The sequence below is a fragment of the Lutra lutra genome, chromosome 3 (assembly GCF_902655055.1).
Source record: "Lutra lutra chromosome 3, mLutLut1.2, whole genome shotgun sequence".
NCBI classification, from domain to species: Eukaryota; Metazoa; Chordata; class Mammalia; order Carnivora; family Mustelidae; genus Lutra; species Lutra lutra.
This window is the reverse complement of record NC_062280.1, coordinates 29,527,113-29,554,434: the sequence shown is the minus strand read 5'-3', so window position 1 is coordinate 29,554,434 and position 27,322 is coordinate 29,527,113. Positions and strand designations below refer to the sequence as shown.

Below are 27,322 nucleotides of genomic sequence, written 5' to 3'. Positions count from 1 at the left end.
TAATTATAACCAGTGGTCTCAGAAGCATTGGAAGGGTCTGCAGCAGACTGTATGTCATATGAATCCTCTGGCAAGCCCCAGTAAGATTATTAGAGTGTAGATCCCTAGGATTTTAAAGGAAGGTGGTGCCCTTTTAGGCCATCAGCTATTCTCTATTTAAAGAGCAGCTTAATTTCCTACCAGGCCGTGGAATACTGAACACCTGGCCATGGGACAACCAGTAATTATGCATTGGGTATCATCCAATCCACTAACCCATAACATTGGAGGTTAAATGGAAATGGTGTACACAAGACTGGGCCCAAGAAGATCTGGATGATCTTCATAAGTTCATAAGATCTTCATAAGATCATAAGTTGCATGAGAACGTAGCTTCCTTGCTTCACTGCCTTTCCCACAACCTTATTATGGCCTTATGGCGAATTCTCTATGACTAGCTAACAGACTGGCGGGGGGAAGCACAGAGCCAATTTACACGTGTTTGCACAAAATGCAGGTGTCAGCTAGAAGTCGAAAACTGCTACATTACAACACAATTCAGAAGTGTTGGTGGATTACATTGGTGAAGAATAACCCCACTGTGGGAAGTTTTATTGGTAGATCCGGTGGTCCACTTGGAATTGAAGAAGAAAAGAATTGAAGTATGTGTTTATATTGATAACAATATTCCATGACTAACAGGTTGGTCGGCTGATCTGGGGTTTGAATAGAACAATGTAAGAAAATCTGTGGCAAGAGAGTCTACGAGAGATCACCTGGGATGAACACAGAGTGTGAACATAGTCATGGTCTCCTGTGTAAATAACCATGAAAAGACAAAGACTATAGAAAAAGCTTGTCAATAATCATGTTATGAAATGACCAATTCTGTGGATATCAGTCATTCTCTTTCTCCAACCAGCCTGGTACTTTCATTTTTGTGTGTGATTTTTTTTTAAGATTTTATTTACTTCACAAATAAAAAGAGTGGCAAACAGAGTGGCAGGCAGAGACAGTGGGAGAAGCAGGCTCCCCACTGAGCAAGGAGCCCGATGCAGGACCCGATCCCAGGACGCTGGGATCATGACCTGAGCCGAAGGCAGCCGCTTAACCAACTGAGCCACCCAGTCATCCCCAGCCTGGTACTTTCTTAATGAGCCCACATATCAATGGATGTGGTGGCAGGAAATGAGGCTACACATGGGCTTACCAACATGAATTTCCCTCCTCATGACTGGTATGATTACAGCCACCTCTGAATACCAATTTTCCAGCAGCAGAGGATAATACTGAGGTCCCAATATGGTACATCTGGTGACAGATTTTTATTTTGAACCCCTTTCACCATGAAAAAAGGCAGTGAATTATATTCTGGATATGGATTTGCCCTTTCTGTCCACAATACTTCTGACAACACTCACTCACCATTAGTGAACTTAAAGAGTGGTTGTTTTACTCATCTCCAAGAGTTTTAGAGCCAAAGGGTAAAGTTCCGAGTGGCCCCCTGACTATTATACCTTAAAATCTCTGAAGGATTCTTTGCTTCCCATCTCCTGAATGATGAGTTTGCAGGTGCTAGTGCCCAAGAAAAGAATGTTTACACCACAGTTATAATCAGAGACTACCACCTGGTCACTTTGTGTTCCTCATGCCACTGAACTGATAGACAGATATGGGTATCACTAAAGTAGCTGTAGTGGTTGACTCCATTGCCAGGGAGAAGTTGAGTTACTGCTACAAAATGAGGGCAAAAAAGGGTTATAACTGGAGCCAGAGGAATTAACCTGGGCTCTTTGTATTATTCTTCCTAGTAGTACTGGTTCAATACTTCTACTGGCTGTAGAAGCCAAACAAAGCCAGAAACATCAAAGATTCAGATCCTGCAGAAATAAAGATTGGGCTCAACCCACCAGTACAAAAATCTGATCCAGTCAAGGTGCTGACCACAGTAAGAAAGCCATGAAATGGGTGGGAGCATAAGGAAGTTGTAGCTGTCAGTTTAGGCCTCAGGATCCCCTCCAGGAGAAGGGATTTTAGCAGCTGTGTTTAAAATAACTTGGCACAGTAGTTTCTTTTTTCCCTCCCATTTCTCTTACCTGCTATTTTGTATCAGGAACAACAGCATTGCACTATGTTTTAGGTTTCATATGAGAGTGTACTTGAATTAAAGAATGTGTGTGTCACTTGTCATAAGAATACAGGGTTTTCTTCCAAATAAATGACAAGAGTATAAGCCGGGATTAAGCTAGATATTCCCCATTTTTCTATCATATTCATGCTCCATCTTGCCTCACCCTGCTCTATGGATCCAGGTTAATGTCTATGAAATGTATCAACTGTAGGTCCTCGCTCACTGGCTTATGGTTGGATTTGGCCAATAGAAGGTATTGGCAAGACATCAGAGTCCAAAAAGGGAAAGAATTCAGGGTATGCATTCCTCTGGCTCCCTCCCTGATGGGTTGTGAGTTGACAAAGGTCTATATTTCTTTACTTGTCCATACATTTATAAATAGTTCTATAGTTAAACTAGATTGAGTATACCATGATTTCTGGCTGAGTTCAAGGCATCAGACTGCGTACATGTGAAGAGAAAATTAGTAAACTGGACTGTAGTTCAAAAGAAAATGTCCAAAATTAAGTACAGAGAGACAGAAGAATGGAAAATACAAAAGATAAGGTAGAACCATAAAATATAATACATGACAGTCTAATATACATTTACTTGGAGTTCCAGAAAGAAGGGAACAAGAAAATGGGGTTGAATCAATATTTAAGGAGATAATGTCTGAGAATGCTTCAAAATTGATGAAAGACATCAAGCTATGTATTCAAGAAGCTCTTTGAATTTCAAGGAGAATAAAAGAAAAGAAATGTCTCTCTCATCACAGTCTAGTAAAGCTGTCGACAATCAAAGACAGGTTACCTACAAAAGAGTAACAATTATACTGACAGATGATTTCTCAAAAAGAGAGAGAGAAAGGAGGGGAGGGGATCAAAAGCAGATACCAAGAGATCTCAACTTTATTACTAGGATCTACTCTATTTGACTTTACCCTATTTTCTCTCCCAACAGGCTAACCTGTATGGACCACTTCAGTGAGCTCTCTCTTCTTCTGGATTCTTATTAGTTTAGGACAATGGGAATACCTAGGAGAGATCAAAGGGAGGGAACAAGGAGAATGAGAACAGGTGTGTTTTTCCTCCCATCTTCCTCCCTTTAAGGTTGTTACAGGCTGTCTGCTCCCCCTGGCACCCATGAGCAACAGGACACATGTACAATGGTATACGTAGTCACACTACTCATGATAAACCAAGACTGGGGATAATCCAAAATCTATACAACTTTACTCTTCTTTACAGTTTCATAACCTAACCATGCATCCCTAGGTTATAAAATTGTAAGGAAAAATCAAAGAAATATGGTCAAAAAAATAATGAATAATGGTCACCTTTGTGGGGGAGGGGTGCCTGGATGTCTCAGTCAGTTAAGCATCTGCCTTTGGCTCAGGTCCTGATCCCAAGGTCCTGGGATGGAGCTGGAATCAGGCTCTCTGCTCAGCAGGGAGCATGCTTCAGCCCGCTTTTGCTTGCTGCTCCTCCTTTTTGTGCTCTCTCTCTCTCTCTGTCAAATAAATAAGTAAAATCTTTTTTAAAAAAATGGTTACCTTTGAGAAGAGGTAATGACTGTGGGACATAATAAGTTTTCTAGAGTCTAGACATGTTCTATTTCTTGACCTGGATTACATGGGTGCTCACTTTGTGATAAATTATTGAGCTACTCATTTTTGTTCTATGTAAATTTATTTCACAATTTACACAGCTTTTAAAAAGAAAATAAATAGTGAAGTGATAAAGATGACAGGAGGGGGGCGCCTGGGCAGCTCAGTTGGCTGAGTGTCCAACTCTTGGTTTCAGCTCAGGTCATGATCTCAGTGTCCTGGATTCAAGCCTCATATTGGACTCGTGCTTAGTGGGGTGTCTGCTTGAGGATTCCCTCCCTCTCCTTCTCCTTCCACCCCTGCTCTCTCTCTCTCTCTCTGTCTCTCTCTAAAATAAATAAATATTTTTCTTTTAAAATGGCAGGAGAAACTGTGGAAGATGCAAAGAATTTCCTGAAGTATACTTTATTATATAGTTTTGATTTTTGAAAAATGTAAATATTTTACATATTCAAAAAAATAAAATTATATGTAAAAAAACTAAAGTTGAGAACAAACTGAAACAAACTGGATTATATATCGTATTGGTAAAAATGACAGCACAAACAAAAGAACTATTTCAAATGACTTTAGAATTCAGTATTTTGATGGTATACCCTAAGTAATTATATTCCAAGGACAAAGTAAACTACCACAGATCTTATTTGTCTTTTTTGTTTTAGTAGTAGAGTAATATTTGCATTCTTATTTGTAAATTATTGTATTTATATTGTAGAACTACACATATAAGCGATTACATTAATGTCATAAGTAACCAACGTTTTCAGTGTAAGAATAAAGAGATACAAGTACAAAATCAAAAGAGCTCAGTAAAAATCACAGTTAGGGACACCTGGGTGGCTCAGTTGGTTGGACGACTGCCTTCGGCTCAGGTCATGATCCCGGAGTCCAGGGATCGAGTCCCTCATGGGGCTCCCAGCTCCATGGAGAGTCTGCTTCTCCCTCTGACCTTCTCCTTGCTCATGCTCTCTCTCACTGTCTCTCTCTCAAATAAATAAATAAAATCTTTTTAAAAATCACAGTTAAATTTTAATTGGAAATGTGAGTGTGTGTGAATGTGTGTGTGTCTGTGTGTGTATATCTTAATATTCTAGCTCTGGGTGCTGAAGGGATCTATAAGCAATGTCATCTCAGTTGCTATTATCACCCTTAAATCCCTGACTGTGATCTCTAAAATCAGTCCTTACCAAAAGCTACCAAGTTTCTTTGGAAGAATGGCTGCTTCCATGTCTAGGGCAGGGAATAAAAGACATGTACCTGGTACCTCTTGAGTGATAGAAAGCAAGAGAACTGTCAGTGATTAATAGGATGTTTCAAAAGAACACCAGGGCCAGTTTAAAGGAGTTTTCACTGACTTATTCTGAGGCAATTTGAATATTAAAAAAATTACTGCAATTGATTGATGCACATTGAATATATGAAAATCCATACTTCTATAGTAATGCTCAAACAAGAAACGTCATTAAAATATTTTTTAAAATTTTATTTGTCACCATTGGAGATAACTACTATACCTAAATTCATTACGCTGCAGATTGGTAAACCAAAAAAATAAGAATGTATGCTACCTTTCCAGTTGGAATTGTATTTCAGGGTAAATAACTCCAGTTGATGAAGAGACTTCTTTATAAAACAATATCAGCTAATAAATGTTAAAGGAATGATAGAATTAGAAGTCACTATTTAGTGGCCTCTAATGAAATAATTTAGTTGAGGACCATCAAGGAATAGCAAATCCATTAGGTGAAAAGTTGATGGGAACTAAATATTTTCACAGTGCCAAAATATCATCCCATCGATTACATATTAGTCACTAGAGGGAAACACAATTTTACATACAGTGATCTGTCTTTATCTTAAACCAGTGATCAATTTTAGCATCACTAAGAGTATGACAGGAAGACATTACCCCTTTCCTGAAATGACAATTGAAGGTATAAGCATCACCTATAAGGCATTTTACTTAAAAACTATTTAACTTGATCCAATCAGTATTTATTATTTATTTGTTATTTTAGATTTTCTATTTATTTCTTTGACAGAAAAAGACACAGTGAGAGAGGGAACACAAGCAGGGGGAGTGGAAGAGGAACAAGTAGGCTTCCCACGGAGCAGGAAGCCTGATGCAGGGCTATCCCAGGATCCTGGGATCATGACCCCAACCTAAGGCAGACACGTAATGACTGAGCCACCCAGGTGCCCCCAATCAAGATTTGAGATGTAACTTCTAGTTTACAGTAAATGCAGGGAATATATAGGATATACACAGGGGAGGGGAAATACTGGGAAAACTATCATATGGAAACTATCAGACAAATTCAGAAGGTGGGGAGTTGTAAGGAAAACTAACCTGGGGGGGGGGCCTGGGTGGCTCAGTGGGTTAAAGCCTCTTCCTTTGGTGGTGATCGCAGGGTCCTGGGATCGAGTCCGGCATCAGACTCTCTGCTCTGCGGGGAGCCTGCTTCCTCCTCTCTCTCTGCCTGCTTCGCTGCCTACTTGTGATCTCTGTCTGTCAAATAAATAAATAAAATCTTTTTTTAAAAGATTTTATTTATTTATTTGACAGACAGAGATCACAGGTAGGCAGAGAGGCAGACAGAGAGAGGAAGGGAAGCAGGCTCCCTGCTGAGCAGAGAGCCCGATGCGGGGCTCCATCCCAGGACCCTGAGATCATGACCTGAGCCGAAGGCAGCGGCTTTAACCCACTGAGCCACCCAGGCGCCCCAAATAAATAAATAAAATCTTAAAAAAAAAAACTAACCTGTCTTGTCTATTCAACAAGACAGTGCCCAAAATGGGGGGGGGGGTGTCTATGTTAATTTAAAGAGAATTAAGAAATATAACCACATGCAATGGTGGTCTTTGGCTCCTATTTTTTTTTTTTACTCCTATTCTGAACAAAACAGATGGAAAAAGACATTTTTGGAAACAATTTGAGAATTTGAATATGAACTGAGCATTAAATGATATTAGAGAGTTATTGTAAATTTTGTTAGCTGTCATAACAGCATTTGGATTATGTAGGAAAATAGCCTTACTTCTTGGAGATGCATATTGAAATACTTATAAGGGAAATATGATGTCTATAATTGACTTTTTAAAAGAAGCAGATTTCACAAAATAGCAATAACTGTTAAGTCTAGATGATGAGTATATGAGTATTTACTGTGCACCCTATCTTTTCTTGTATTTTGGAAATTTTTAAATGAAAACTAAGAGAATAAAGTGATCAAATTTGAGCTTCAGAAAGCTCACTCCCTAGCTTATTGGGTGTGAAGAGTAAAAGCAAAAGATTTGTTAGATGATTACAGTACTATTCGCGATGAAAGAGCACAGTGGTTTAGATAAAGTAGAGAATAAGGAGGAAAGAAAAAATAGACAGATGGGAGATCCATTTTGCAGGTAGAAAACCATAAGATGTTGATAGGCTTGAGGTGGGAGAGGTTAAAAGAAAAGAGAGTCAAGGCTAATAACGAAAGCGAATCTGTGTCATGTGTTGAGTATGCGCCAGTGCATTCATTGCTGTAAGTGAGCCAGATGAGTTTAACTCGTGGAATCCTCACAACCACCTTGTGAGGTAGGAATTATTAGCACATCTATTTTACAGATTAGGAATTTGGGCGCAGAGAGGTTAAGCAACTTGCCCAAAGTTATACTCCTAGTAGGTGGCATTGCTAGAGCTGGAATCCAGGCACACACGCAAAACCATCCCCGCTAAGGATGATACCGGTACCAACAAGTGAGATGCGTAACAGTACCTATTCTGCTCACTTTTAAGCTCATCCTAGGGCTTACACCAGCCAACTCACATTTATTTCCTGGCCCCCACCCAGCTGTAGCCCTTTTCTCCAACCTTGGGATTGGGTGATAGAGGTGGTAGTCCTTGGGGAGAAGCATATGTCAAAAGGGGGTGGGGCCAAGTGGGAATTCTAGCGAAGCGCCTACTATTTGGTGGAGAACAGCTGCGGGTAGGCACCTCGGAAAGCCAGAGCTCTTACGCCACGTATGACGCAAATAAGCGTAAGACCCGGGGGTGGAGATGCCGTCACCACCAGCCCAGGGTTGGCCGAGCTGCCGCGAGAGGGGCGTATAGACCCCGCCTCGTAGGTGGGTGGGGAGTGGCAAGTCCCGCCTCGGCCCCTGTGGCTGGCTCCGGCCCGCGTCGCTGCGGTGGTGGCAGGGGAGCTAGCGCGCGGAGCCCGGAAAGATGCGGCGCCCGCGGCGGCCTGGGGGTCCCGGGGGATCCGGGGATCTCCGGGTGCTCCTCTGCCTCCTGCTGCTGAGCAGCCGCCCGGGAGGCTGCAGCGCCATTAGTGCCCACGGTCAGGAGGAAATGAGGGGGGTGGGGGGTGGGGTGGAGTGAGGTGCTGGGAGCAAAACTCGGTGGGGGGTGGGGAGGGGTGTCATGAAGGTAGCAAGTTCAGGTAGAATATGTGTCTGGAGTAGGGTAGGGGCTAGCACTGGAAGGTGAGGAAGATGAGAGGGCGTCTGAGAGGAAAGGGGCGTAGGCCTGGAGGTGGGGCTGGGAATACGGGGGCGGGACCTAAGAGAAGCAGGCTCAGGGCAAGATTGCGGGTTTGGGAGGAAGAATGAGGGTGCATATGGACAGAAGGGCTTAGAGACTGGCTACAGGGCCACGGGAGAAGTCGCGCTGAGGGAATGGGGGTGGGAGGGAGGGGTAGGAAGAGAGAGCCCTGATGTCCGAGCAGGAGGAGTTGGGGACACGAGCATGGGGGGTCCCAGTTCCCAGGAGAGGATCAGGCTGAAGGAGGGGCCAGGGTTTCTCTTTAAGCTTTGAAAGGCAGATTACTGCTATCAGATCGCCAGTAAGAGGAGAAAGGCCCGGGGAGGCGGCAAAAGAGGGTGAAGAGAGAAGGGTCTTTACCTCTCCCCCTCCCCACAGCCAGGCCTGTGCTGACTCACATCTGAGCGGACAGAGAGAGTCAGCGCTGACTCATGGGCCGGGGGAGGGTGGGGTGGTGGGGCGCGTGGGGGAAGGGGCACAGCCTCATCATCTGACGCCCTCCTTTCCCACCTGGGTTGGAGGCCAATGCAAGGTACTTCCTGTGGCGCCGTGGGATGGTAGGGTGGTAAATGAAGTCTGGAACGGCGGAGGGGTCAGGTCTTGTGGAGACTCCTGACCCTAGCAACCTTCCCTCCCCCATAACTGCTTCCAGGCTAGGTAGCCCTCGGCGGTGCCAGATTCAGAGTTCAGCACTGCGGACAGCGCTAGTGGCTCTGGGGGCCGCTGACTATAGGGACAGTGTGGGGGGCCTTGCTTTAGAGACACCTCAGCCATACCCCTTTCCCACATGGAAGGAAGGTGTGTTAGGGTTTCCATCTTTTTGGGCCCTAGCTCATCATAGTTAAAATGCTTTTGGAGATTTGGGGAGGAAAGTCCCGTTTTCCTCAGAATTTGGCCCCAAATTCCCCCCTATAGTAATTCTATGAGAGTAGGAGTATTTGATCCTCGACTACTCCCTACACCTGCAAGCCTTCTCCCCATCACTCAGTTAAGCAAACTGAGGCTTTCAAGGAAAGGATCCAGACTCTCAGACCTGTGCTTCCTTCTCTTAAGAATTCTAGGCTTCTGGGGCGCCTGGGTGGCTCAGTGGGTTAAGCCCCTGCCTTCAGCTCAGGTCATGATCCCAGGTCCTGGGTTCAGGCCCCACATAGGGCTTTCTGCTCAGCGGGGAGCCTGCTTCCTCCTCTCTCTCTGCCTGCCTCTCTGCCTACTTGTGATTTCTCTCTGTCAAATAAATAAATAAAATCTTTAAAAAAAAAAAAAAAGAATTCTAGGCTTCTTCCCTACTCCCCCTCCCCCCCAGCTGAAAGCCTTTCTTAGGATGAAAGAATGGACCCTATCTGTTTCCCCCTTCCCCAGCATGTCCATCCTCTGACCATTCTGTGTGTGGGGATGTCTGAGCCTCTGCTCCCTTTTCCCTCTACAGGCTGTCTGTTTGACCGCAGACTCTGTTCTCACCTTGAAGTCTGTATTCAGGGTGAGTGAGGCCTGGGCATAAGATTTACCAGACAGGGGACACAGTAAAAAAGAAGTGTGTGGGAGGCCTGGAAGGGGGATGGAGTACCAGTCTTGGGGAAAATAGGAAATGGCCTGAAGGAGCAGAGTTCTCTGAAGCCAAGAGAGGAGATGGAGAGAGTGATGCCCATTTGCAACCTGGACTTTGGAAAACCTCTTGTCCAAGCCTCCTGCTGACACCACTTTTGTGCTCTTAGATGGCTTGTTTGGACAGTGCCAGGTGGGAGTGGGGCAGGCCCGGCCCCTTTTGCAAGTCACCTCCCCAGTTCTTCAGCGCTTACAAAGTGTGCTCCGACAGCTCATGTCCCAAGGTGAGGTCTAGCTGCACTGAAGGAAAGACATGGGGGCTTTGTTAGATAAGGGTGGGGAAGTGAGGGGCCACCTGACTCAAGAATTTCTCTTTATGAAACATTCTTATCACACCTACTTCTAGAACCTTACCTTCCCAGACCTTGCTAGAGAAGGGGGAAAGACAGGAGTGGGGGTAGAGCCAGAGAGAGGGGCTGTTCACACTTGGACTCTTTGGAGGAGTCTAGAGGGGGCCTCCACAGAAGGAGCCACTGGAAGAGGCCAGCATCCATCTCCTTAGAACTAACCCACTCTATGGAACTGTCTGAGTGCTCCAGAACCATGAATTCTGGAGTCTTCAGCCAGGAGAACCCCCCCCCAATTAATCAAATTCACTCATTCAACAACTATTTATTGAGTATTTACTACATGGCCAGCTTAGTTTTAGGTGCTTGGGTTGTATCAGGGAATAAAACAGATAAAGATCTCTGTCTACTGGGGCATTTTGGGGCATAAGGGGAATACAATATATAAATTAGAAAATATATAGTATGTTAAAAAGTGATAAGTGTCATGGAAAAAAAACAAATATTATAGCATGATAAAGGGGCAGATATGGTGGGGTAGAAAGCTTCAGTATCAAATTTAGTGGTCAAGGTAAACCTTATTGAGACTATGAAATTTGAACAAAGACATCAAAAGTGGAAGTGTTTTCCAGAAGTTTATCTGGGGGCAATGTTTCAACCTGATCAAAGAGCTAGAACAAAAACCTGTATTAAAGCAGGAGCACGAGTTTGAGGAATACCATGGAGAACATCTCTATGATCTGGCTGTAGAGGAGTGATAGAGAGGAAAAATGGAAGATGCAGTCAGATGGGTGTTGGGGGAAGGGATGCAGATCATCACAGGGACTTATAACAGAATGTATGGATGGATGTTGTCTTTACTCTGAGTAAAAGAAGAACCTATGACAAGATTTTGAGCATAGAGGTGCATAATCATGCTTGCTCCTGTCAATGATATAAAGAAGTGAGTCAAGGGTAGAAGCGGGGAGATTGTTAAAAGCTACCACAATAACTCATGTAAGAGATGAACATGGTATGGGTCAGGTGGTTGCAGGGAGGTAGAAAGGAATGACAGAATTCTGCATATATTTTAAAAGTAGTAAGTGAAACTTCATGAAATACTGGACAGTGCTGTGAAAGAAAGGGAAGTGCCAAGGATGACACCAGGTTTTATTGCCTGAATAAGTGGGTTAATGAAGATGTCATTAGCTATGCAAAAGGACCAACCTGGGGAAGGGGGTGTTCAGTTTTGAAAATACTAAATTTAAGATGTTCATTCAAATAGAGCGGGAAGTTGAAAGTATGAAATTCTATTTTGAAAGAGAGTTGGAGGATTCTGGAGTAGAGATAGGAATTTGGAATTCTTTGGCATATTAATGGCAGTTAAACCCATGAGGTAGATGAGATAACCAAATGTTTTAGTGTATACGAAGAAGTCTAAAGAATTATAATATTAAGAGGACCAAGACAAGGAGAGGAGCCAACAAGGGAGACTGGGAAGGGGGAGCCACAGAGGTAGGAGGAAAAACAAGAATGTTTGGTGTCCTAGAAGCCAAGTGGAAGTGTATTGCAGAGGAAGGGGTGATCAACAGTGTCAAATAATGATGGTGAGTGAAGTAAGATGAGATTGGCAAATTGGCCACTGGCTTTAGATAAGCAGAAGTCACTGGTGATCTGGATGAAAATCGTTTTGGTAGAATAAGTGGGAATAAAATCCTGAATAGAGTAGGTGAAGAGGGAAGGAGAGGAAAAGAACTGGATACAGCCAGTAGAGGTAACTTCAAGGAGTCTTGCTGCAAAGAAAAGGAAAGAAATGGTGTGATCACTGGAGAGGAATGTGGGGTCATGCAGTAACTTTTTAAGATGAAAAGAATTCCATCATGTTTGTATGCTAAAGGGAATAATTCAGTAGAGAACAGAGGAAAATGATCATGTAGGAAATAGGGAGAAATTGCAGAGATGTTCTTTAGCAGGTAGTAAGGGGTGAAATCCAGTGCTCAGGTGGAGGAATTGGCCTTGGATAGGATGAGTTCTCTAATGTCCAGAGGCGACAAGGCAGGTATGGATGCTAGTCAGTCTTAGGATATGAGTTAGGAGCGGTACAGACTGTTAACTCAGAAGCAGGAAAGAAGGAATGGAGGTGGAGAGTGGGAGATTATGTCTTAAGAATAGGTAACTAATCTTTCCTGAGAGTGGTTTCATGAAAGGAAAGAGTCATAAGATGATTGATGGTGGTGGAGGTGGTGAATGTTTAAAATGTGTATAGGGCTTTAGGACTTTGTAAGCACTTTCATTTCTCTGATCACACTTGATCTTCACAATAGCCCCACGAAGTATGTAATTATTCCCACTTTACAAAGAAAAGTAAGGTTCAAGATCAACAAAAAGAAGTAATGATGATGATGGTGATGGTGATGATGATGATGATGATAACAGCTCGTTAAAGTTCACTATGTGACAGGTCCTATTCTTACCATGTTACATTGGGTCAATTGTCACAATCTTAGGAGGTATAAACCCCCATTTTACAGATGAGAGAACTGAGGTTCAGACAGGTTTAGCAATTTGCCCAAAGTTGCACAATGAGTAAACCGCAGAAGATTCAAACATAGTCTCACTGGCGGCAGTCTGACTCCAAAATCTGTACCTGAGTGTGAGAAGGGGACAGTTCAGATCACCCACCAGGTCTCTGGACCACCTCCACTGCCCCCTTGCTCTGCCAAACTCAATGCACCACAGGGTAGGGAGTGCGGTTTTGGTTTCCACTGGTCCCTGTTACTGGGCTTTCAGACTCTCCTGAGCCAACCTCACCTATCCTGTCTCCTGACAGGATTGTCCTGGCACGATGACCTGACCCAGTATGTGATCTCCCAGGAGATGGAACGCATACCCAGGCTTCATCCCCCAGAGCCCCGTCCAAGGGACAGGTAGGCATCCTTTTTCAACAGCTCTCGTGTGGCAAGGCTGGTGGGTCTGTGGTCTTGTCCTGACTGACAGAAGGAAGAGGGAGGGAAGTGGGCACCAAGGTCAGGAGCCACAGGCATGGGTTTAAAGATGTTCAAGAGTGGTCATCTGACATGTTCACGTGCTCAGTATGAGCTGAGCTCACCCCCAGGGATCCAGCAAAATGGTGGGGGAAAAAAGTTTTGGAAAACTTGGACATTTTCATAATCTAAAAGAAACATCAAAGGAGTCAGTATGGGACAAATGAGAATTTTGTCATACGGAAAATGTTTAATGTTCCATTTCATTACTATGTGGAAGTGTATGTGGAGAGACCATCGTCTTTCTGCAGTTGGGGCCTCTGAAGGCATTGTTCAGACTCTGCAAGCAGAGGAAAGTCAACGAGGGCCATGGGGCTCCGATGATGATAGCAGGATGAAAAAGGCAGAGTACAGTAGGAGGGCAGAGTAGGGGAGAACGGTACCGAATGTTTGAACTGAGTGTTTGAATGCACGCTTAGAGAGCCAGGTGTGGGGACACGAATACAGGAGGAATGGGGCAAACTGCAGCCTCAGTTTATCTATAGAGGCTCGTGGCTGCCTTTCCCTGCACCCATTCTTTACTCCATTCCTCGTCTCACACAACCCTAACCTCCCCTGCTGTGTTTCAGGGACCTGCGCATGCTTTCCGGGGAGGCAATGACCTGTGCCCAGGCTTGGCCCTCTGGCCCTTCCCCATGCTACTCTCTCTTCCCCTGAGGCTAGCTCATTTTGTAAGAGGTCACAACACACACACATACCCTTTGCTTTCTTCCCCAGATCTGGCTTGGTGCCCAGGAGACCTGGTCCTGCCGGAGAGCTGCTCTTGCAGGGCATCCCTACTGGCTCTACCCCTGCAGCCCAGCACCGACTTCCTCAACCTCCAGGGGGTGGGGGTGGAACTGGGGTGGGCTCTCCACTCTCCCCTCTGCAGGCTGAGCTGCTGCCCCCTCTTTTGGAGCACCTGCTACTGCCCCCGCAGGCCCCGCACCCTGCTCTGAGTTATGAACCCGCCCTGCTGCAGCCCTACCTGTTCCACCAGGTGAGCCTTAAACACTGGCCCCACACCAATACCTGTCCCCAAGCCCTGATATGTGCTTTTACCTGGATCTCTGATTCCCCCACAGTTTGGCTCCCGCGATGGCTCCCGGGGCTCAGAGGGCTCACCAGGGATGATCAGTGTCGGCCCCCTGCCCAAGGCCGAACCATCTACCCTCTTCAGCAGAACTGCCTCCAAGGACCTCTTTGGGGCTCACTCTGACCACTCCTATGGGGACCCTCCAGGGCCTTCGCCTGGTCAACTCTTCCAGGACTCAGGGCTTCTCTACCTGGCCCAGGAGTTGCCAGTGCCCAGCAGGGTCAGGGCACCAAGGCTGCCAGAGCAAGGGGGCAGCAGCCAGGCAAAGGACTCCTCAGAGGGCTACGAGGAGGAAGGGCTAGAAGGTCGCAGGGAGAAACCTTCTTCTCCAGCAGAGCAGCCAGGTAACAGACTTCTTGGCATCCATTCCCTTCCTGTGGGGGCTGCATTTGGGGGCTCCTTCCCAACGACCCACACATTTGTTAATTTGTCCTTAAAGTCATTATATGTGTAACTAATATCCCTACTGACAACCTGATCTATGCTGGGCACTAGGTAGGCAGTGGGGATACTGTGGGGCATGGAGATGGCATAACTCTTCTTCAGCCGGAGAGTCAAGATGTTCATGGTGGGCCTGAAGTTTGGTCTTGGCCCTAAGAAGGCCTTTCCCCACAAGTATGGATGAGGGCTGGAAGGTGGAGGGCATCAGTCTCCTAGGGTTGAGAAGAAATTCTTAAGTGTGATAGTACCCTCCCCCCACCAAATGCCTCCTACAAGTTCATCTTGCCACCACCACCTCTCTGCCACCATCTCGCCATAAGCTCTGTGTCTGGCTCCCAGCAGATGTGACTCTCCAGAGACTGGCAGCTGTGCTGGCGGGCTATGGGGTAGAGCTGCGTCAGCTGACCCCTGAGCAGCTCTCCACCCTCTCAACCCTGTTGCAGCTGCTGCCCAAGGGCGCAGGACGAAACCTGGGTGAGTATCCAGGCACAGAGACTTGCAACCACCAGCTCCATGATGGCCTCTTGCCCCATGTCTCAAGACCACATGGAGCAGCCTAGAGGGCAAGGTCAGGGGCAGAGAAAAGAGTTCCTTTGAGACATGAGCACAGGGTCATTGCCTGCCAAGGGCAGGAAGCAAGGGACTGGGGTGGTGAGCTGAGTTAGAGTGGGAAAGAACCGGAGGATGGGAGTAATGGAAGAAGAAGCCAACAGGGGGTATGAACAGCGATCAGGAGGCACCAGGGAAGGTGAGTGGTTGATAACAGCCTCAAAGGAAGTGGCCAATGCCAAGTGAAGCCAGTAATCGATGGGGAGGGGGAGGACTGAACAACGAATAGTTTTGACAAGTGTGGCCAATAACTCCAGAAAGAGCTGAGAAAACAATCATAAGGTAGAAGCAAACAGGCATGAGACTATGCTTAGGATGAGATCAAAGACTGGACTGGGTCACTGACTGAGGGCAAAGAGGCCACAGCAAGTGCAACAGGCTCAGGGCCGCTGGCTCTTTCTCCTACCTGTGTTGTGCGGACCTTCACCTTGGCTCTTTGCCCAGAGTCTTGTTTTTCCTGTCTCTACAGGAGGGGTTGTGAATGTTGGAGCCGACATCAAGAAAGTGAGTTTGGGCACCTCCCTGACCCTCAGTGCCCCTAGCAGCAACCCCCCTTGTCAGAATCTAAACCTCAGCCTTGGGACCCAGATCTGTATCTTCCAACCCTCCTCATTGGCCCAGAGACCACATGTCCTTCCCTTAAGCTCTCACCTCAAGCTGATGGCAGAGCTGGGTCTAGAAGCTGGAATTCTCAATTTGCTGCTTTATTTCACTACAGTCATTTCAGATCCTGCTCTGAGGATCCTTAGGTGAAGAGGGGAGTTGCACGCAGGCTCCTGACCCTCCCTGTAGCCCGAAGAGCTCTATCTTTTCCACATGTGTGACTTCTGAGATTTTTGTGGCTAAACAGAAGTCTAAAAATCATTGCCTGCCTTCATCTCTCCTAACACCACCTCCCCTCACTCCAGAGGGTCTCCCTACTCCAGCTCCATCCTGTGGATCATTACTGACCGTGTTGCACTCATTTAATCCTTTATGCATTCATTCATTCATCCATCCAGCTGACTCACTTTTCTGGGTAACCTCTATGTGCCCAGTGCTGCCTTGGGCCCTGGGAATTAGAAAGAAACAAGTCCCAAGGTCCTCTTTAGGGACCTCAGACTCCCATCGCCCCACCGCCTATACTATCCAGAGACTACATCTCTATCCTCTCTTCTAAACAGACAACAGAGGAGCAGGTGCAGGGTGAAAACACAGTGGAGCCTCCACCCCCCACGCCCTCCCTGCCTGAATACCCCACTGCCAGCCCCACTTCCAATAAAGCCCAGCAGGTGCTGAGCTCTGGATCCTCCGAGTCCCCCAAAGCTGCTACCCAACTTGCCACACCTGTCCTGCTGGAGAAGAAAAGTCCCCTGAGCCAGAGCCAGTCCCCAGCAGCGAGGCAGCCGTCAGCTCAGCCATCAGCAGAGGAGTATGGCTACATTGTCACTGACCAGAAGTAAGGGTTTCAGCCTGGGGAAGCCTTCCAGTCGCCCCCTCCCATCCCCCGAGGAGGGGATGTTATATGGGCAGGCTTGCCTGGCAAGAAGCAGAGAACAGAAATCCAGATGTGAAGTGGACAGGGGGTGGGCTTCTCTGCACCCCTGGAGGTAGCTTGTTTCAAGAAAGTGGCCAAGAGGATCCCTACTTGCCTTCCTCTCCCTTCTCCCCACCTTCAGGCCCCTGAGTCTGGCTGCAGGAGTGAAGCTGCTGGAGATCCTTGCTGAACATGTGCACGTGTCCTCGGGCAGCTTCATCAATATCAGGTGGGGCTGGTATCTAGCTGGGGCAGAAAGGATCTAGAAGGTGCCTTGAGGGGAGAGGTGGCTGGAGGGGCTTGGGGAAGGAAGGGAAGACAAAGTCTAGGGTAAGTGGCCACGGTGGGGTCCCAGCTGCATTGAAGGTGCCCCCCACAACACACACACCTTGTGTGTGCGGCAGCAGGACGAGCACCTGGCAGCCATGGGGCCTGAGGGGGCCCATGGTCTCACACACACACACACACACACACACATGCACACACACGATGCTGGCCTCATCCAGCATTCCTCTCCAGTATTCCTGTAAGGCATCTCTGTTTGGCCTCAGCTTCATCCTCTCATGGAGAGAGGGCCAGAGCTGGCCTCTCTGTTACAGTCTGGGGTCTGTGATGGGTGAGGCAGTAATGTAGCTCCTGTTTGGCAGTGTGGTGGGACCAGCCCTCACCTTCCGCATCCGACACAATGAACAGAACCTGTCTTTGGCCGATGTGACCCATCAAGCTGGTAAATACTGCCCGGTCCCAGCCCCAGCGTTAGTAGGACATACCCAGGCCTGTGGCTGATGCCCCCCTTGAAATATTCCCAACACACATGGGCCCTATGGAGACCACCTGGAGCTGGAGAGAGTCTGACCCACATCTTCCCTGCAGGGCTGGTGAAGTCGGAGCTGGAAGCCCAGACAGGGCTCCAGATCTTGCAGACAGGAGTGGGACAGGTATGAGCTAACTGAAGAATCAGCTGAAACCCCAGAGGGCTGCCATTGCCCACAAGAGATGGGGGCAAACTTGGCAGGAAAACCAGAGCTGAAACCTCTTGTACTTGGTGGGCCCACCAGCTTTACCAAAGCAGCCCTCCCCTTGCAGTTCTTTTTCTGGCCAACAGATGGCTCCAGTAGCGCTGCTCCTCTGCCCTTCCGCTTCCTCCTCCCTCTCCTTGCCCTTCCTCCTCCTCCCCCTCCTCCTCAAGGGCACGACCCTTCCATAGGAAGGCCTGCAGCATGGAAACACCACCTGAGGTGTCCATAGCCTTCTGGAACAAAGTTTCTAAATTCCAAGGGAAAACCCAATGCAGTAAGGACATTAAACTCAATATGTATTTCTATTCTGCAACACTGTTGCCTCACATTCTACTATGCCATTCCTTAGGACTCTCCAAACTTCTCTACATTCATTTTTTAAATGCAAAAACTCCTGGTGGGGGTCATCCACTAAGTTTCAGGCAGTGCTGTGTGGTTCAGTTGTCCGATGGGGCTTGAGAAGGAGGGTCTTGGGTCTAAATGAGCCCTTCTGCCTGAGCCACCATGCCCTTGCCCTACCAGCTTTGCCCTTTCAGATACCCTAGCAGGGATTGCGGCCCCGGGGTGGGGGGCAGGGGTTGAGGAACAGCTCCTAAATACCCCCTGCCACTGCCCTCCTTGATTCTAGCCTTGCTCCCACAGAGGGAGGAGGCGGCTGCCGTCCTTCCCCGACCAGCCCGCAGCACATCTCCCATGCGCTCGGTGCTGCTCACTCTGGTGGCCCTAGCGGGTGTGGCCGGGCTGCTGGTGGCTCTGGCAGTGGCCTTGTGTGTGCGGCAGCATGCGCGGCAGCGGGACAAGGAGCGCCTGGCAGCCCTAGGGCCCGAAGGGGCCCATGGTGACACCACCTTCGAGTACCAGGTGTGTGGCCCAAAAACTTGTGGATGAGAGTGAGTAGAAGGGGCTTGGGAGTCTGGGTCTCACACAGGGTGAGGGTGGGTGTTTGATGGAGGTTGAGCACACATCCCTGGGAATAGCCCTGCTGGGGCTACAGAAACCCAAGCTGGGGTGTTGTGGGGACATCTTGAATGGGTGGGAATTGGGAGCAGATGCTTCCTAAGGTTCTTCCTGGGGCCATGCTTCGGGATCCCATTCTCATCTCTGAGCTTGTCAGAGGCACCCCACAAACAGAACAGCCTGGAAAAGAATGAGGGTCCTGGCAGCAGAGCCTACCCCTCTCTCTCCGAGGAGATGGGTTTCATACAGAATCAGTCAGGGAGGAGTCTGGACTGGAACCCAGGACGCTGCTGAAAGGGTTTTGGGGGCCCCGGGGCCCCTGCCTGATCTTTCTTCTGCAGGACTTGTGCCGCCAGCACATGGCCACAAAGTCCCTGTTCAGCCGGGCAGAGGGTCCCCCGGAGCCTTCTCGGGTGAGCAGCGTGTCCTCCCAGTTTAGTGACGCGGCCCAGGCCAGCCCCAGCTCCCACAGCAGCACACCGTCCTGGTGCGAGGAGCCCGCCCAGGCCAACATGGACATCTCCACGGGACACATGATTCTGGTCAGGACGGGCCCGGGGCCCAGGGCGGGTGAAGGGCTGGGATGCTGGAAGAGGCTGGCCCGGGGTGTGGGCCAAAGCAGGCTGTGGTATCCCTGCAGGCGTACATGGAGGACCACCTGCGGAACCGGGACCGCCTGGCCAAGGAGTGGCAGGCCCTGTGCGCCTACCAGGCGGAGCCCAACACCTGTGCTGCGGCCCAGGGGGAGGGCAACATCAAAAAGAACCGCCACCCTGACTTTCTGCCTTGTGAGTGAGTCCTGCTGGTCAGCCTGGCCCAGCCCTCTCTCTGCAGGGAGCTCTGGAGGGCTTGGGGGAAGGGCCAGGCTCCTGGCTCCGGCCAAGTGGCAGGGGTACCAGGACCCCAGTAACTGGAGGGGCACCTGAGGTGGGATGTGGGGTCTGTGCAGATGATCACGCGCGCATCAAGCTGAAGGTGGAGAGCAGCCCTTCTCGGAGTGATTACATCAATGCCAGCCCCATTGTAAGTGGCCCTAGCTCCAGCCCCCTCCTCTGCCCCATTTTTATCCTGCCTGGAAACTCCATTTCCTCATGGTCACTGTCCATACCACCTGATGCCCTGGAATTATGGGGCCTGATATCCCGGCATGGAAATGGGGATTTTTTAAGCTCTCCCAGATCCTGACCCGCTCCCTTTGACCAAGCCTCTCCATAGCAGCATTTCCCATTCTGGCTCATGACATGTCTCCCCTGCCCCAGATTGAGCACGACCCTCGGATGCCAGCCTACATAGCCACCCAGGGCCCGCTGTCACACACCATCGCAGACTTCTGGCAGGTGAGTTCTTGGAAGGAGGGCTTCTCCGGGGACCAGTGGTCCTTGAGGGGAGCTGGAGAGGTTAGAGTGGAATCTCTGTCCCTAGATGGTGTGGGAGAGTGGCTGCACCGTCATTGTCATGCTGACCCCACTGGTGGAGGATGGTGTCAAGCAGTGTGACCGCTACTGGCCAGATGAGGGGTCCTCCCTCTACCACGTATATGAGGTCAGCAAGACCCCATGGCAGGGGGACGAGGGAATGGAGAGAGTGGATGGTGACCCATTCATACATGTATGAATTGTATATGCATATATGCACGTGCACACACATGTACATGTACTATATGTTTACATGTGTGTGTCCAGCCAGGGCCAGGAAGCATCTGTAGGGACCTATCATGAAAGGTACAGAAATAAAACTATAAAACAACCAAAACCGAGGTAAGAAGCTGAGAGCCAAGAGTGTATGAGATGGGACCAACATTAAGACCTACATTAATCGAGCCTCACTTAGCGCTGAGTTTCCAAAGCCAGGAAAGAAATAACCACCAGTCACAAATAGAATAGAAACAAGCTTTTTCATTAGGAGAGAAGATAGGTATTGGGGGAGGGGATACTGGGGAGAGGCAGAGCCGAGGAAAGAGGAACAGATTCTTGCTACATGGAAGGTGACCCCCTGTAAAGCAGGAGACACTAAGAGACAACAAGCTTCTCCTCACCAAGGGAGCACCAAATAGTAGTTTTTCATCATCCGATAAGCATCCAGCAGTCTTTTTTTTTAAAGCTTTTTTTTTTAATTGGTGTTGCTCATGGTTAAAAATGAATAAAAATACAGAATCTCATCCAGGTTGATGGTATGTGTAGCACAGGCATGTGCTAGACTCTGTGAGGAAGAGGAAAGAAGAACTCTGGCCTCAAGACGCCCTCAGTGGCTGTGTCCAGGTGGAAAAGCCACCCGTTGTCCTGAGCAGCCAATAAGTGACACAGACAACTGGGGATCCTGGGGAGAACTGGGGCAGTAGCAGCGGGCGGTTGGGTAAACTTCCAGGAGGATGGAGAGTTTGAGCCGGCCTGGGAGGCTGCGAGGATCTGGAGAGGCGCTGCCGTCCTCAGACCCGGCCCACTCCTTGGCAGGTGAACCTGGTGTCGGAGCACATCTGGTGCGAGGACTTCCTGGTGCGCAGCTTCTACCTGAAGAACGTGCAGACCCAGGAGACGCGCACGCTCACGCAGTTCCACTTCCTCAGCTGGCCGGCAGAGGGCACTCCGGCGTCCACCCGGCCGCTGCTGGACTTCCGCAGGTGAGGGAGGGAGCGCGGGGAGAGAGCGGCACGCGAGCGGGGGCCCGGGAGCTGGGCGTCCCCACCGCGCCCCCCACCCCAAGACCACTCTTCCTGGGGGCCCCGGTCTTGTGAGGCGGGCCCTCCAGGCTGACCTGGAGCCTCCGCCTCTGACCTCCAGTCGCCCACTTCCAGACCCCACAAGCCCGGACGGATGCTCTGGCTGGCTGCGCGCATCCCTCCACCCCTGCGCTCCCGCTCCCGCGCTGCTCTCGCTCCGCTGTTCTGCCTGCTGAGTCCCCCCTCGCCCCTTTTCTCTCCCTGCCTCCCCGTATCTGGCTCCTCCGTTACCCCCGCCCCCAAGAAGGGCTCACCTCAGTTCAAGCTCCCTTCTTCTCGCCTGCTCTCCCTCTCTTGGGTCCCGGCTCCCGTCTCTCCTGTTCGTCGCCTCCAGTGCCGCTCTTGCGATCTCCAGCATATTCTGTGTGTCTGCTCTCCCTTCATCTCTCACTCCCTCCTGCCCATCTGTCCTTTATCCCTCGCTGTTTCTTTGCCTCTGTTATTTCTCCCCCGACCTTCTTTCCTTCCTTGCCCTCTCTCTCCCCTTCCCCTGCCTCGCCCCCATCTCTTTGTCTCTCCCACTGTCTCTGAGTCTGTTTTCTATCCATTTCTCCTGTTCTGCATCTCTCCGCTGTTCTGTCCCCTCTCTCCCTGCCTTCTCCACCTCCCTGCCCTCTCTCTGTCTCTCCCTCCCTCTGTCTGTCTCCCCACTCTGTCCTTCTGTCCTTCCCCTGTCCTCTGTCTCTCTCTCCCTCTCACGGCTGCCAGTGTCATTTTTGTGATCTGCAGCTAGTGTTCTCTCTCCAGTTGCATAGTCACAAAAGTGATCATTGGAAGGCGTGGCCGCTGCATGGACAGGACAATCTAATCAGGACTTGTGGGCCCTGGGGCCCCCTGAAGGCTGCTGGGAGAGCTGGTGGGTGGGGGAACTCTGAGGAGACAAACACTATCCAAGACAGTTGGGAGGCTCTCAGGATTACTGGGGACTCAGTAGAGCAGGTGGTGGCTGGGACAGGAAGCTAACTAGGGGCCTTTCCCTGTTCTGACAACAAAATACCCACCAGGCCAGTCCTCTGGCATTCCCAGTCTTCCCCCTGGCCCACACTGCAGCCTCCTCCTGCCTCTTGCCAGGCTGGCCTGAGGTCTCCAGGTGCTAGACAGAGAGCAGAGGAGCAGAGCTGGGGGAAGAAGCTGGGGATAGTTTTTTTTCTTTCTTTTCTTTTCTTCTTTCTTTTCTTTTCTTCTTTCTTTCTAAGTTTATTTAAGTGATCTCTACACCCAACCTGGGGCTCAAACTCAGGACCCCGAGATCGCATGCTTTTCCCATTGAGCCAGCCAGGCGCCCCAGCTGGGGATAGTGTCTGAGCCTCAGGATGATGGTTTCTCACTGGGCTCCCTGGAGCCTGAGGCCCAGGGTCCTCAAAAACAATGCCAGGGGTCATAGAGTTATTTCTTGCTTTCCACATTTAAAAAATCCTTATAGAATTAGTGCATGGACCATTTTTAAGACTGCACAGGTAAGCTAAAAGATTACGTTTCTTTGCTTTAGGCCAGAATGATGTAAACTCAGTTGGCACCGGACACCCAGAACAAATTAACTGCTGCTTAATAAATATGGTTTGTTGGAGGTCTACACAGAGGGAAGGCAAACTCATTTTTTTTAAGTGCTAAAAAGCGACTCTGAACAAGTTGCTCGATTTCTGTTTTTCTTACCTGTGAAATGAGGATGATGACCCATACTTCAGGATTGTTACAAGAGTCAACGGGATAAAGTCTGTAAAATCTCGTTTAAGTGCCTGTGCATAGGAAAGGCTCAATGAATTCTAGATATGATTCACTGTCATTATTATTAAATGATTGGGAGCTACTGCAGATACTTCTTTTCAACCCCAGCTCTCTAATACATGAGCCAACTTGCTAGAAAACCATGTGGACACCTGTAAAATCATTCAGAGTCACCTGGCCCTTGCAAGTCTGGGGGAGTCTCAATGGTAGATCATTAAATTCCAAGCTTCCCCTGAAACAATCTAATAACTCTTCAGGTGGTCCTCCCTGGTCCTGGCCCACTGGGGGTATCAGGATTCTGCAGGTAATTCTCAAAGGAGGAAAGTCATAAGGGACAAGGGCAGGTTAGACTAGGCCACTGAGGAAGGGAGAAATCCTCTGCTCCCTGCTGAAAGGGCAGCTGTCAGTGTAACAGAAAAGAGTCTGAGGTCCAAGTGGACCCCAAGTCTAAATATGACCCAACCACAGAACACCTGTGCTGGGATGAGGCTGATTCAGGGAGACAGAGAGCTGTATAACATTCAGAGCAGAAGATTGTCTTCCCTTTGTGAAAGGAATTTTGTGCCTAGGGCTACCTGACCTCATTGCTAGTGAGGACCACCAGGAGCCTGACTGGGGAGTGGAACAGCCTGGGCAGTTGTAAAGGAGGGCAGAGGGGCAGAGCAGGAATGTGATGAGATTGACAACCTTGACGTCACCAGAAAGCCTATTCTCGCGGGACTTCTAGCAGAGGGGGCTATTAATATTACGTAGTATCATTAATAGTACTACCATTTATTGAGCACCTACTGTATGTCAAACCTCACACTTAATTCTTTACATGGATTATCTCATGCAATCATGGTGACAACCCTAAGAAGAGGGTTACTATTATTATACCCTCATTTTACAGACAAGAAAACTGAGGCTCAAAGAGGCCAAGTCTGTTGATCCCAGGTGCGTCACTTGGGCATCAAGCTCATTAAGTGACAAGGCAAGCCCAGGGCCACCCACATCATCCTGGTTCTTTGCCTCCTACCCTGACTCATTTCTCCAGCTCTCTTCCCTCCTCTGCCCTGGGCACATGGGGAAAACAAGAAGAAAAAGCGGCCCCCAGGTATGTGCTAGTGCCCCCCCTCACATCCACTTCTTGTTGCAGGAAAGTGAACAAGTGCTACCGGGGCCGCTCCTGCCCCATCATTGTGCACTGCAGGTGCGTGCGGAAGGGCTAGGGGCAGGGGTGGGGGTGGGGCCACATTGGACAGGACAGCCCAGGCCAGAGGGTCCTGAGGTGGGGCATTCCTGATTGCCACCCCTCTCTCTGGTCCTCCTCTCTGGGCACATCTCCCATGCATGCTGCCTGTCTGGCCCCTTGATGCTGGCCAACAACAGCCCATGGGCCAAGTTCAACATACCATCTGTTTTTTTTTTTTTTTTAAATGGCCCATGAGCTAAGAATGGTGTTCACATTTTTAAATGGTTGAAGAAAAGTAAAAAAGAATGTGTGACGGAGACTCTCTGTATGTCACACACAAAGTTGAGAATATTTACCCTCTGACCATTTACACCAAAAGATTGCTGAACAAAAGCCTGCCCAGAGGCTGGAAAGGACCGTTCTTATCCCGCCTCTGCCCCAGCTGATTTCACCTTAAGACTGAGCCAGGGCTCTTCTTTTAGGCTGGCCCACTACCCAAGTGACACCCTGTGGCTCACAGGTCCCCCACTCAAGGCCCAATTCCCAGGGGCCCCCGGGGCTCTGACTGATGCCTCCTCAACCATGCCTACTGGCCCCACCAGTGTCTTCCCCACCCCGAGGAGCCTCCCTGTCTCCTCTGCCCCTCCCCCTTTCTGCTGGGTCCTGAGCCGAGCCTGTCATCCTCTCCTGTTTCAGCGACGGTGCGGGGAGGACTGGCACTTACATCCTTATTGATATGGTACTGAACCGCATGGCAAAAGGTGAGGACCTTCCCCACAGCACCCGCAGCCCTGCCCCCGATGAGCTATCCCAGCACCCAGGCTCCTGCCCAGTCCTCCAAGCCTCCCAGCCCAGGGCACTCCAGGCTTTCTGGGTCCTGTCCTCTGGGCAAACCCTGGGCCCTTTCCAATCTCCAGGAGTAAAGGAGATCGACATCGCTGCCACCCTGGAGCACGTCCGTGACCAACGGCCTGGACTTGTCCGCTCGAAGGTGACTGTTCCTCCCCACACTGACCTGAGCTGCTAGCCTCACCCAGGGAGACCGGCAACATCCTGCCTCCCCCACCTGCCCCCACCTGCTCCGGGGGGACTCCCCCTGGCCTAAGTGACCTCCCTGGCTCCCCTGCCCAAAAGCCCCCCTCCCTTGCCCAAAAGCCCCCCGCCTCCCCATGCCCCCCCGCCACAGGGCAAGAGCAGAGGTCAGTCCTCTCCATGACCATTCTCCCCCTGCCCTTCACCAGGACCAGTTTGAATTTGCTCTGACAGCTGTGGCGGAGGAGGTGAACGCCATCCTCAAGGCCCTGCCCCAGTGAGACCCCTGGGGCCCCTCAGTGGGCAGACCAGCCTCTGCTCCCTCTTTGCCTGTATGAGCATCTCTCTGTGTACCCACTCCTTTCCCCCAACCCCACCACCTGGGTCCCTCTTGGGCATGGCCAGTTGTAAAGCAGGGGATGTGGGAAGGGGCAAACCTATCCAGCCTCTCACCTGTCAGAGCCCCCAGGAAGTCCCATGGGAGGCAGGGGGGGGGCTGGAGTTCCCCAGCCCAGCTCCCATTCTTCTGAGAGCTCCCAGGATGTCTGTATGGACCAACCCGGTGGAGGGCCCGTCCTCCTTGCTTGCCCATCCCCCGCTGCCTGCCGCCCTGCCTCTGTGGCCCACACTCTGGCCCCTGCCCTCCCTGCCTCCCTAGGGCCTCTTCCCCTGCCCTCCTGCCACGTGCCACTCCACTCTCGCCCTCTGGCACAAGAGAACATTTCTAGAAAAATCTACTTTTGTATCAATGTGAATAAAGTTAGTGTGTCATGCGTGCAGCTGCAACCCGGACTCCTACACTTTTGTGTCGTCTCTGCTTCCAGACTCCATCTCTTTGTGCCCTTCTGCCCCAGGATAATGAACCTCATGCAGGCCAAGCACCTGGCACACCACAAGCAAAACTAGCTAGACTCTGGTAGTAGCTTGTACACCAGGCCTGTGAGACATCACAACAGGCATCCATCCACCTGGGGGCAGGGGCACTTCCTCCCCCTCTCCCAACCCTCCTTCTTATAGGGCCCCATGTCCTCCACACGTGCATATCAGGAGGCATCCTTGGACAAAGGTGATGGACACAGAAATTAGGCAAAAAGAGCCTTGGGCCTGGAGCAACTTGGGAATTAGGAACACTTAACCTTGCCAAGGCTGTCCCCTCATATAAACAACAGAGGGTGACTGCCACCTGCCTGGCACAGGGAGCAAACAGACCTGGGAACAGACCACAGGACCCCCTACACCTCACCTGTGCTCTGCTGAGGCTCAGATCCAATGTTTGACATCTCAAAGACCAAGAGTGGGCAAAACAGCCATTTTACAAACTTCCAGCAGATTCTTTCTTTCAAGATAGAGGCTTGAAGTTCCTCTTCAAGGAACTTCCTTGCTGGTTCCTTGCTTTGAGAAAAGTACAGTACAGGCCCTCTGGCTGTAGAACATGAAGCTAGGCAACTCTCCTGGAATGGAAGAGAGAGTCACAAGGGAGCCACCTCACTCTGTTTGACAGGGGTAAGTTGTTTGTCCCGTGAAGGGCATCTCTGAAGGTGTCTGGAGAGCAGGGAGGAGGAGGTCCCTGGCTTTTTCCCATCTGGGTCCTGACAAGTTTAGGACCTGGACCCTGGGTGGGGGGGGACTTGGACTGCTCCACCTGGGAGAGGCAGGCCTCTGAGACTGGCCCCGGCCTTGAGGTGAGGGAACCCAGGGAGGGGCTCAGTCTGTGGGCCTTAGGAGTAGTTTTTACACGTTTTCACCACGTGTTCCCTACTTTCTGTCGTTCCCATACTTGTGGTTGAGTCATAACTTAGCCTGGTCCTTGCTGTGGAGCAGGCTAGTGGACAGCGGGTCCCTGCCTGGGAAAGGCCAGTGGTGGAACCACAAGAGGCAAGGCCAGAAGAATGAATTTCTTGGGACTCAACAGTGTACTTGGGG

General features: G+C 49.7%; 1 protein-coding gene across 3 annotated transcripts; it reads left to right on the top strand.

The window, feature by feature from the left end:
- The first annotated feature begins 7,745 nt into the window (after positions 1 to 7,745).
- PTPRN (protein tyrosine phosphatase receptor type N) lies at positions 7,746 to 25,882 on the top strand. 3 transcript variants are annotated; one of them, XM_047722765.1, is made up of 23 exons: positions 7,746 to 8,020; positions 9,650 to 9,700; positions 9,936 to 10,049; positions 12,922 to 13,018; positions 13,853 to 14,114; positions 14,200 to 14,554; positions 14,994 to 15,125; positions 15,730 to 15,764; positions 16,424 to 16,698; positions 16,919 to 17,005; positions 17,424 to 17,503; positions 17,650 to 17,714; positions 18,438 to 18,656; positions 19,094 to 19,294; positions 19,393 to 19,540; positions 19,702 to 19,775; positions 20,012 to 20,089; positions 20,175 to 20,294; positions 21,203 to 21,369; positions 24,332 to 24,385; positions 25,064 to 25,128; positions 25,285 to 25,358; positions 25,609 to 25,882. In XM_047722765.1, the coding sequence occupies exons 1-23, from the start codon at positions 7,906 to 7,908 to the stop codon at positions 25,678 to 25,680; spliced, it is 2,940 nt and encodes a 979-aa protein (XP_047578721.1). In that variant the 5' UTR covers positions 7,746 to 7,905; the 3' UTR covers positions 25,681 to 25,882. The 3 variants fall into 3 exon arrangements, with proteins under 3 accessions (XP_047578721.1, XP_047578720.1, XP_047578722.1); XM_047722764.1 differs by having other exon boundaries at positions 14,991 to 15,125; XM_047722766.1 differs by lacking the exon at positions 7,746 to 8,020 and adding an exon at positions 8,734 to 8,755 and having other exon boundaries at positions 14,991 to 15,125.
- Positions 25,883 to 27,322: the final 1,440 nt, after the last annotated feature.

Excerpts from the sequence above, each read along its gene's own strand:
- PTPRN (XM_047722764.1), top strand. The coding sequence starts at position 7,906 with ATGCGGCGCCCGCGGCGGCCTGGGGGTCCCGGGGGATCCGGGGATCTC. Across the intron at positions 13,019-13,852 it reads GAGCCCCGTCCAAGGGACAG|ATCTGGCTTGGTGCCCAGGA; the intron begins GTAGGCATCCTT and ends TTTCTTCCCCAG. Across the intron at positions 19,541-19,701 it reads CCACCCTGACTTTCTGCCTT|ATGATCACGCGCGCATCAAG; the intron begins GTGAGTGAGTCC and ends GGGTCTGTGCAG.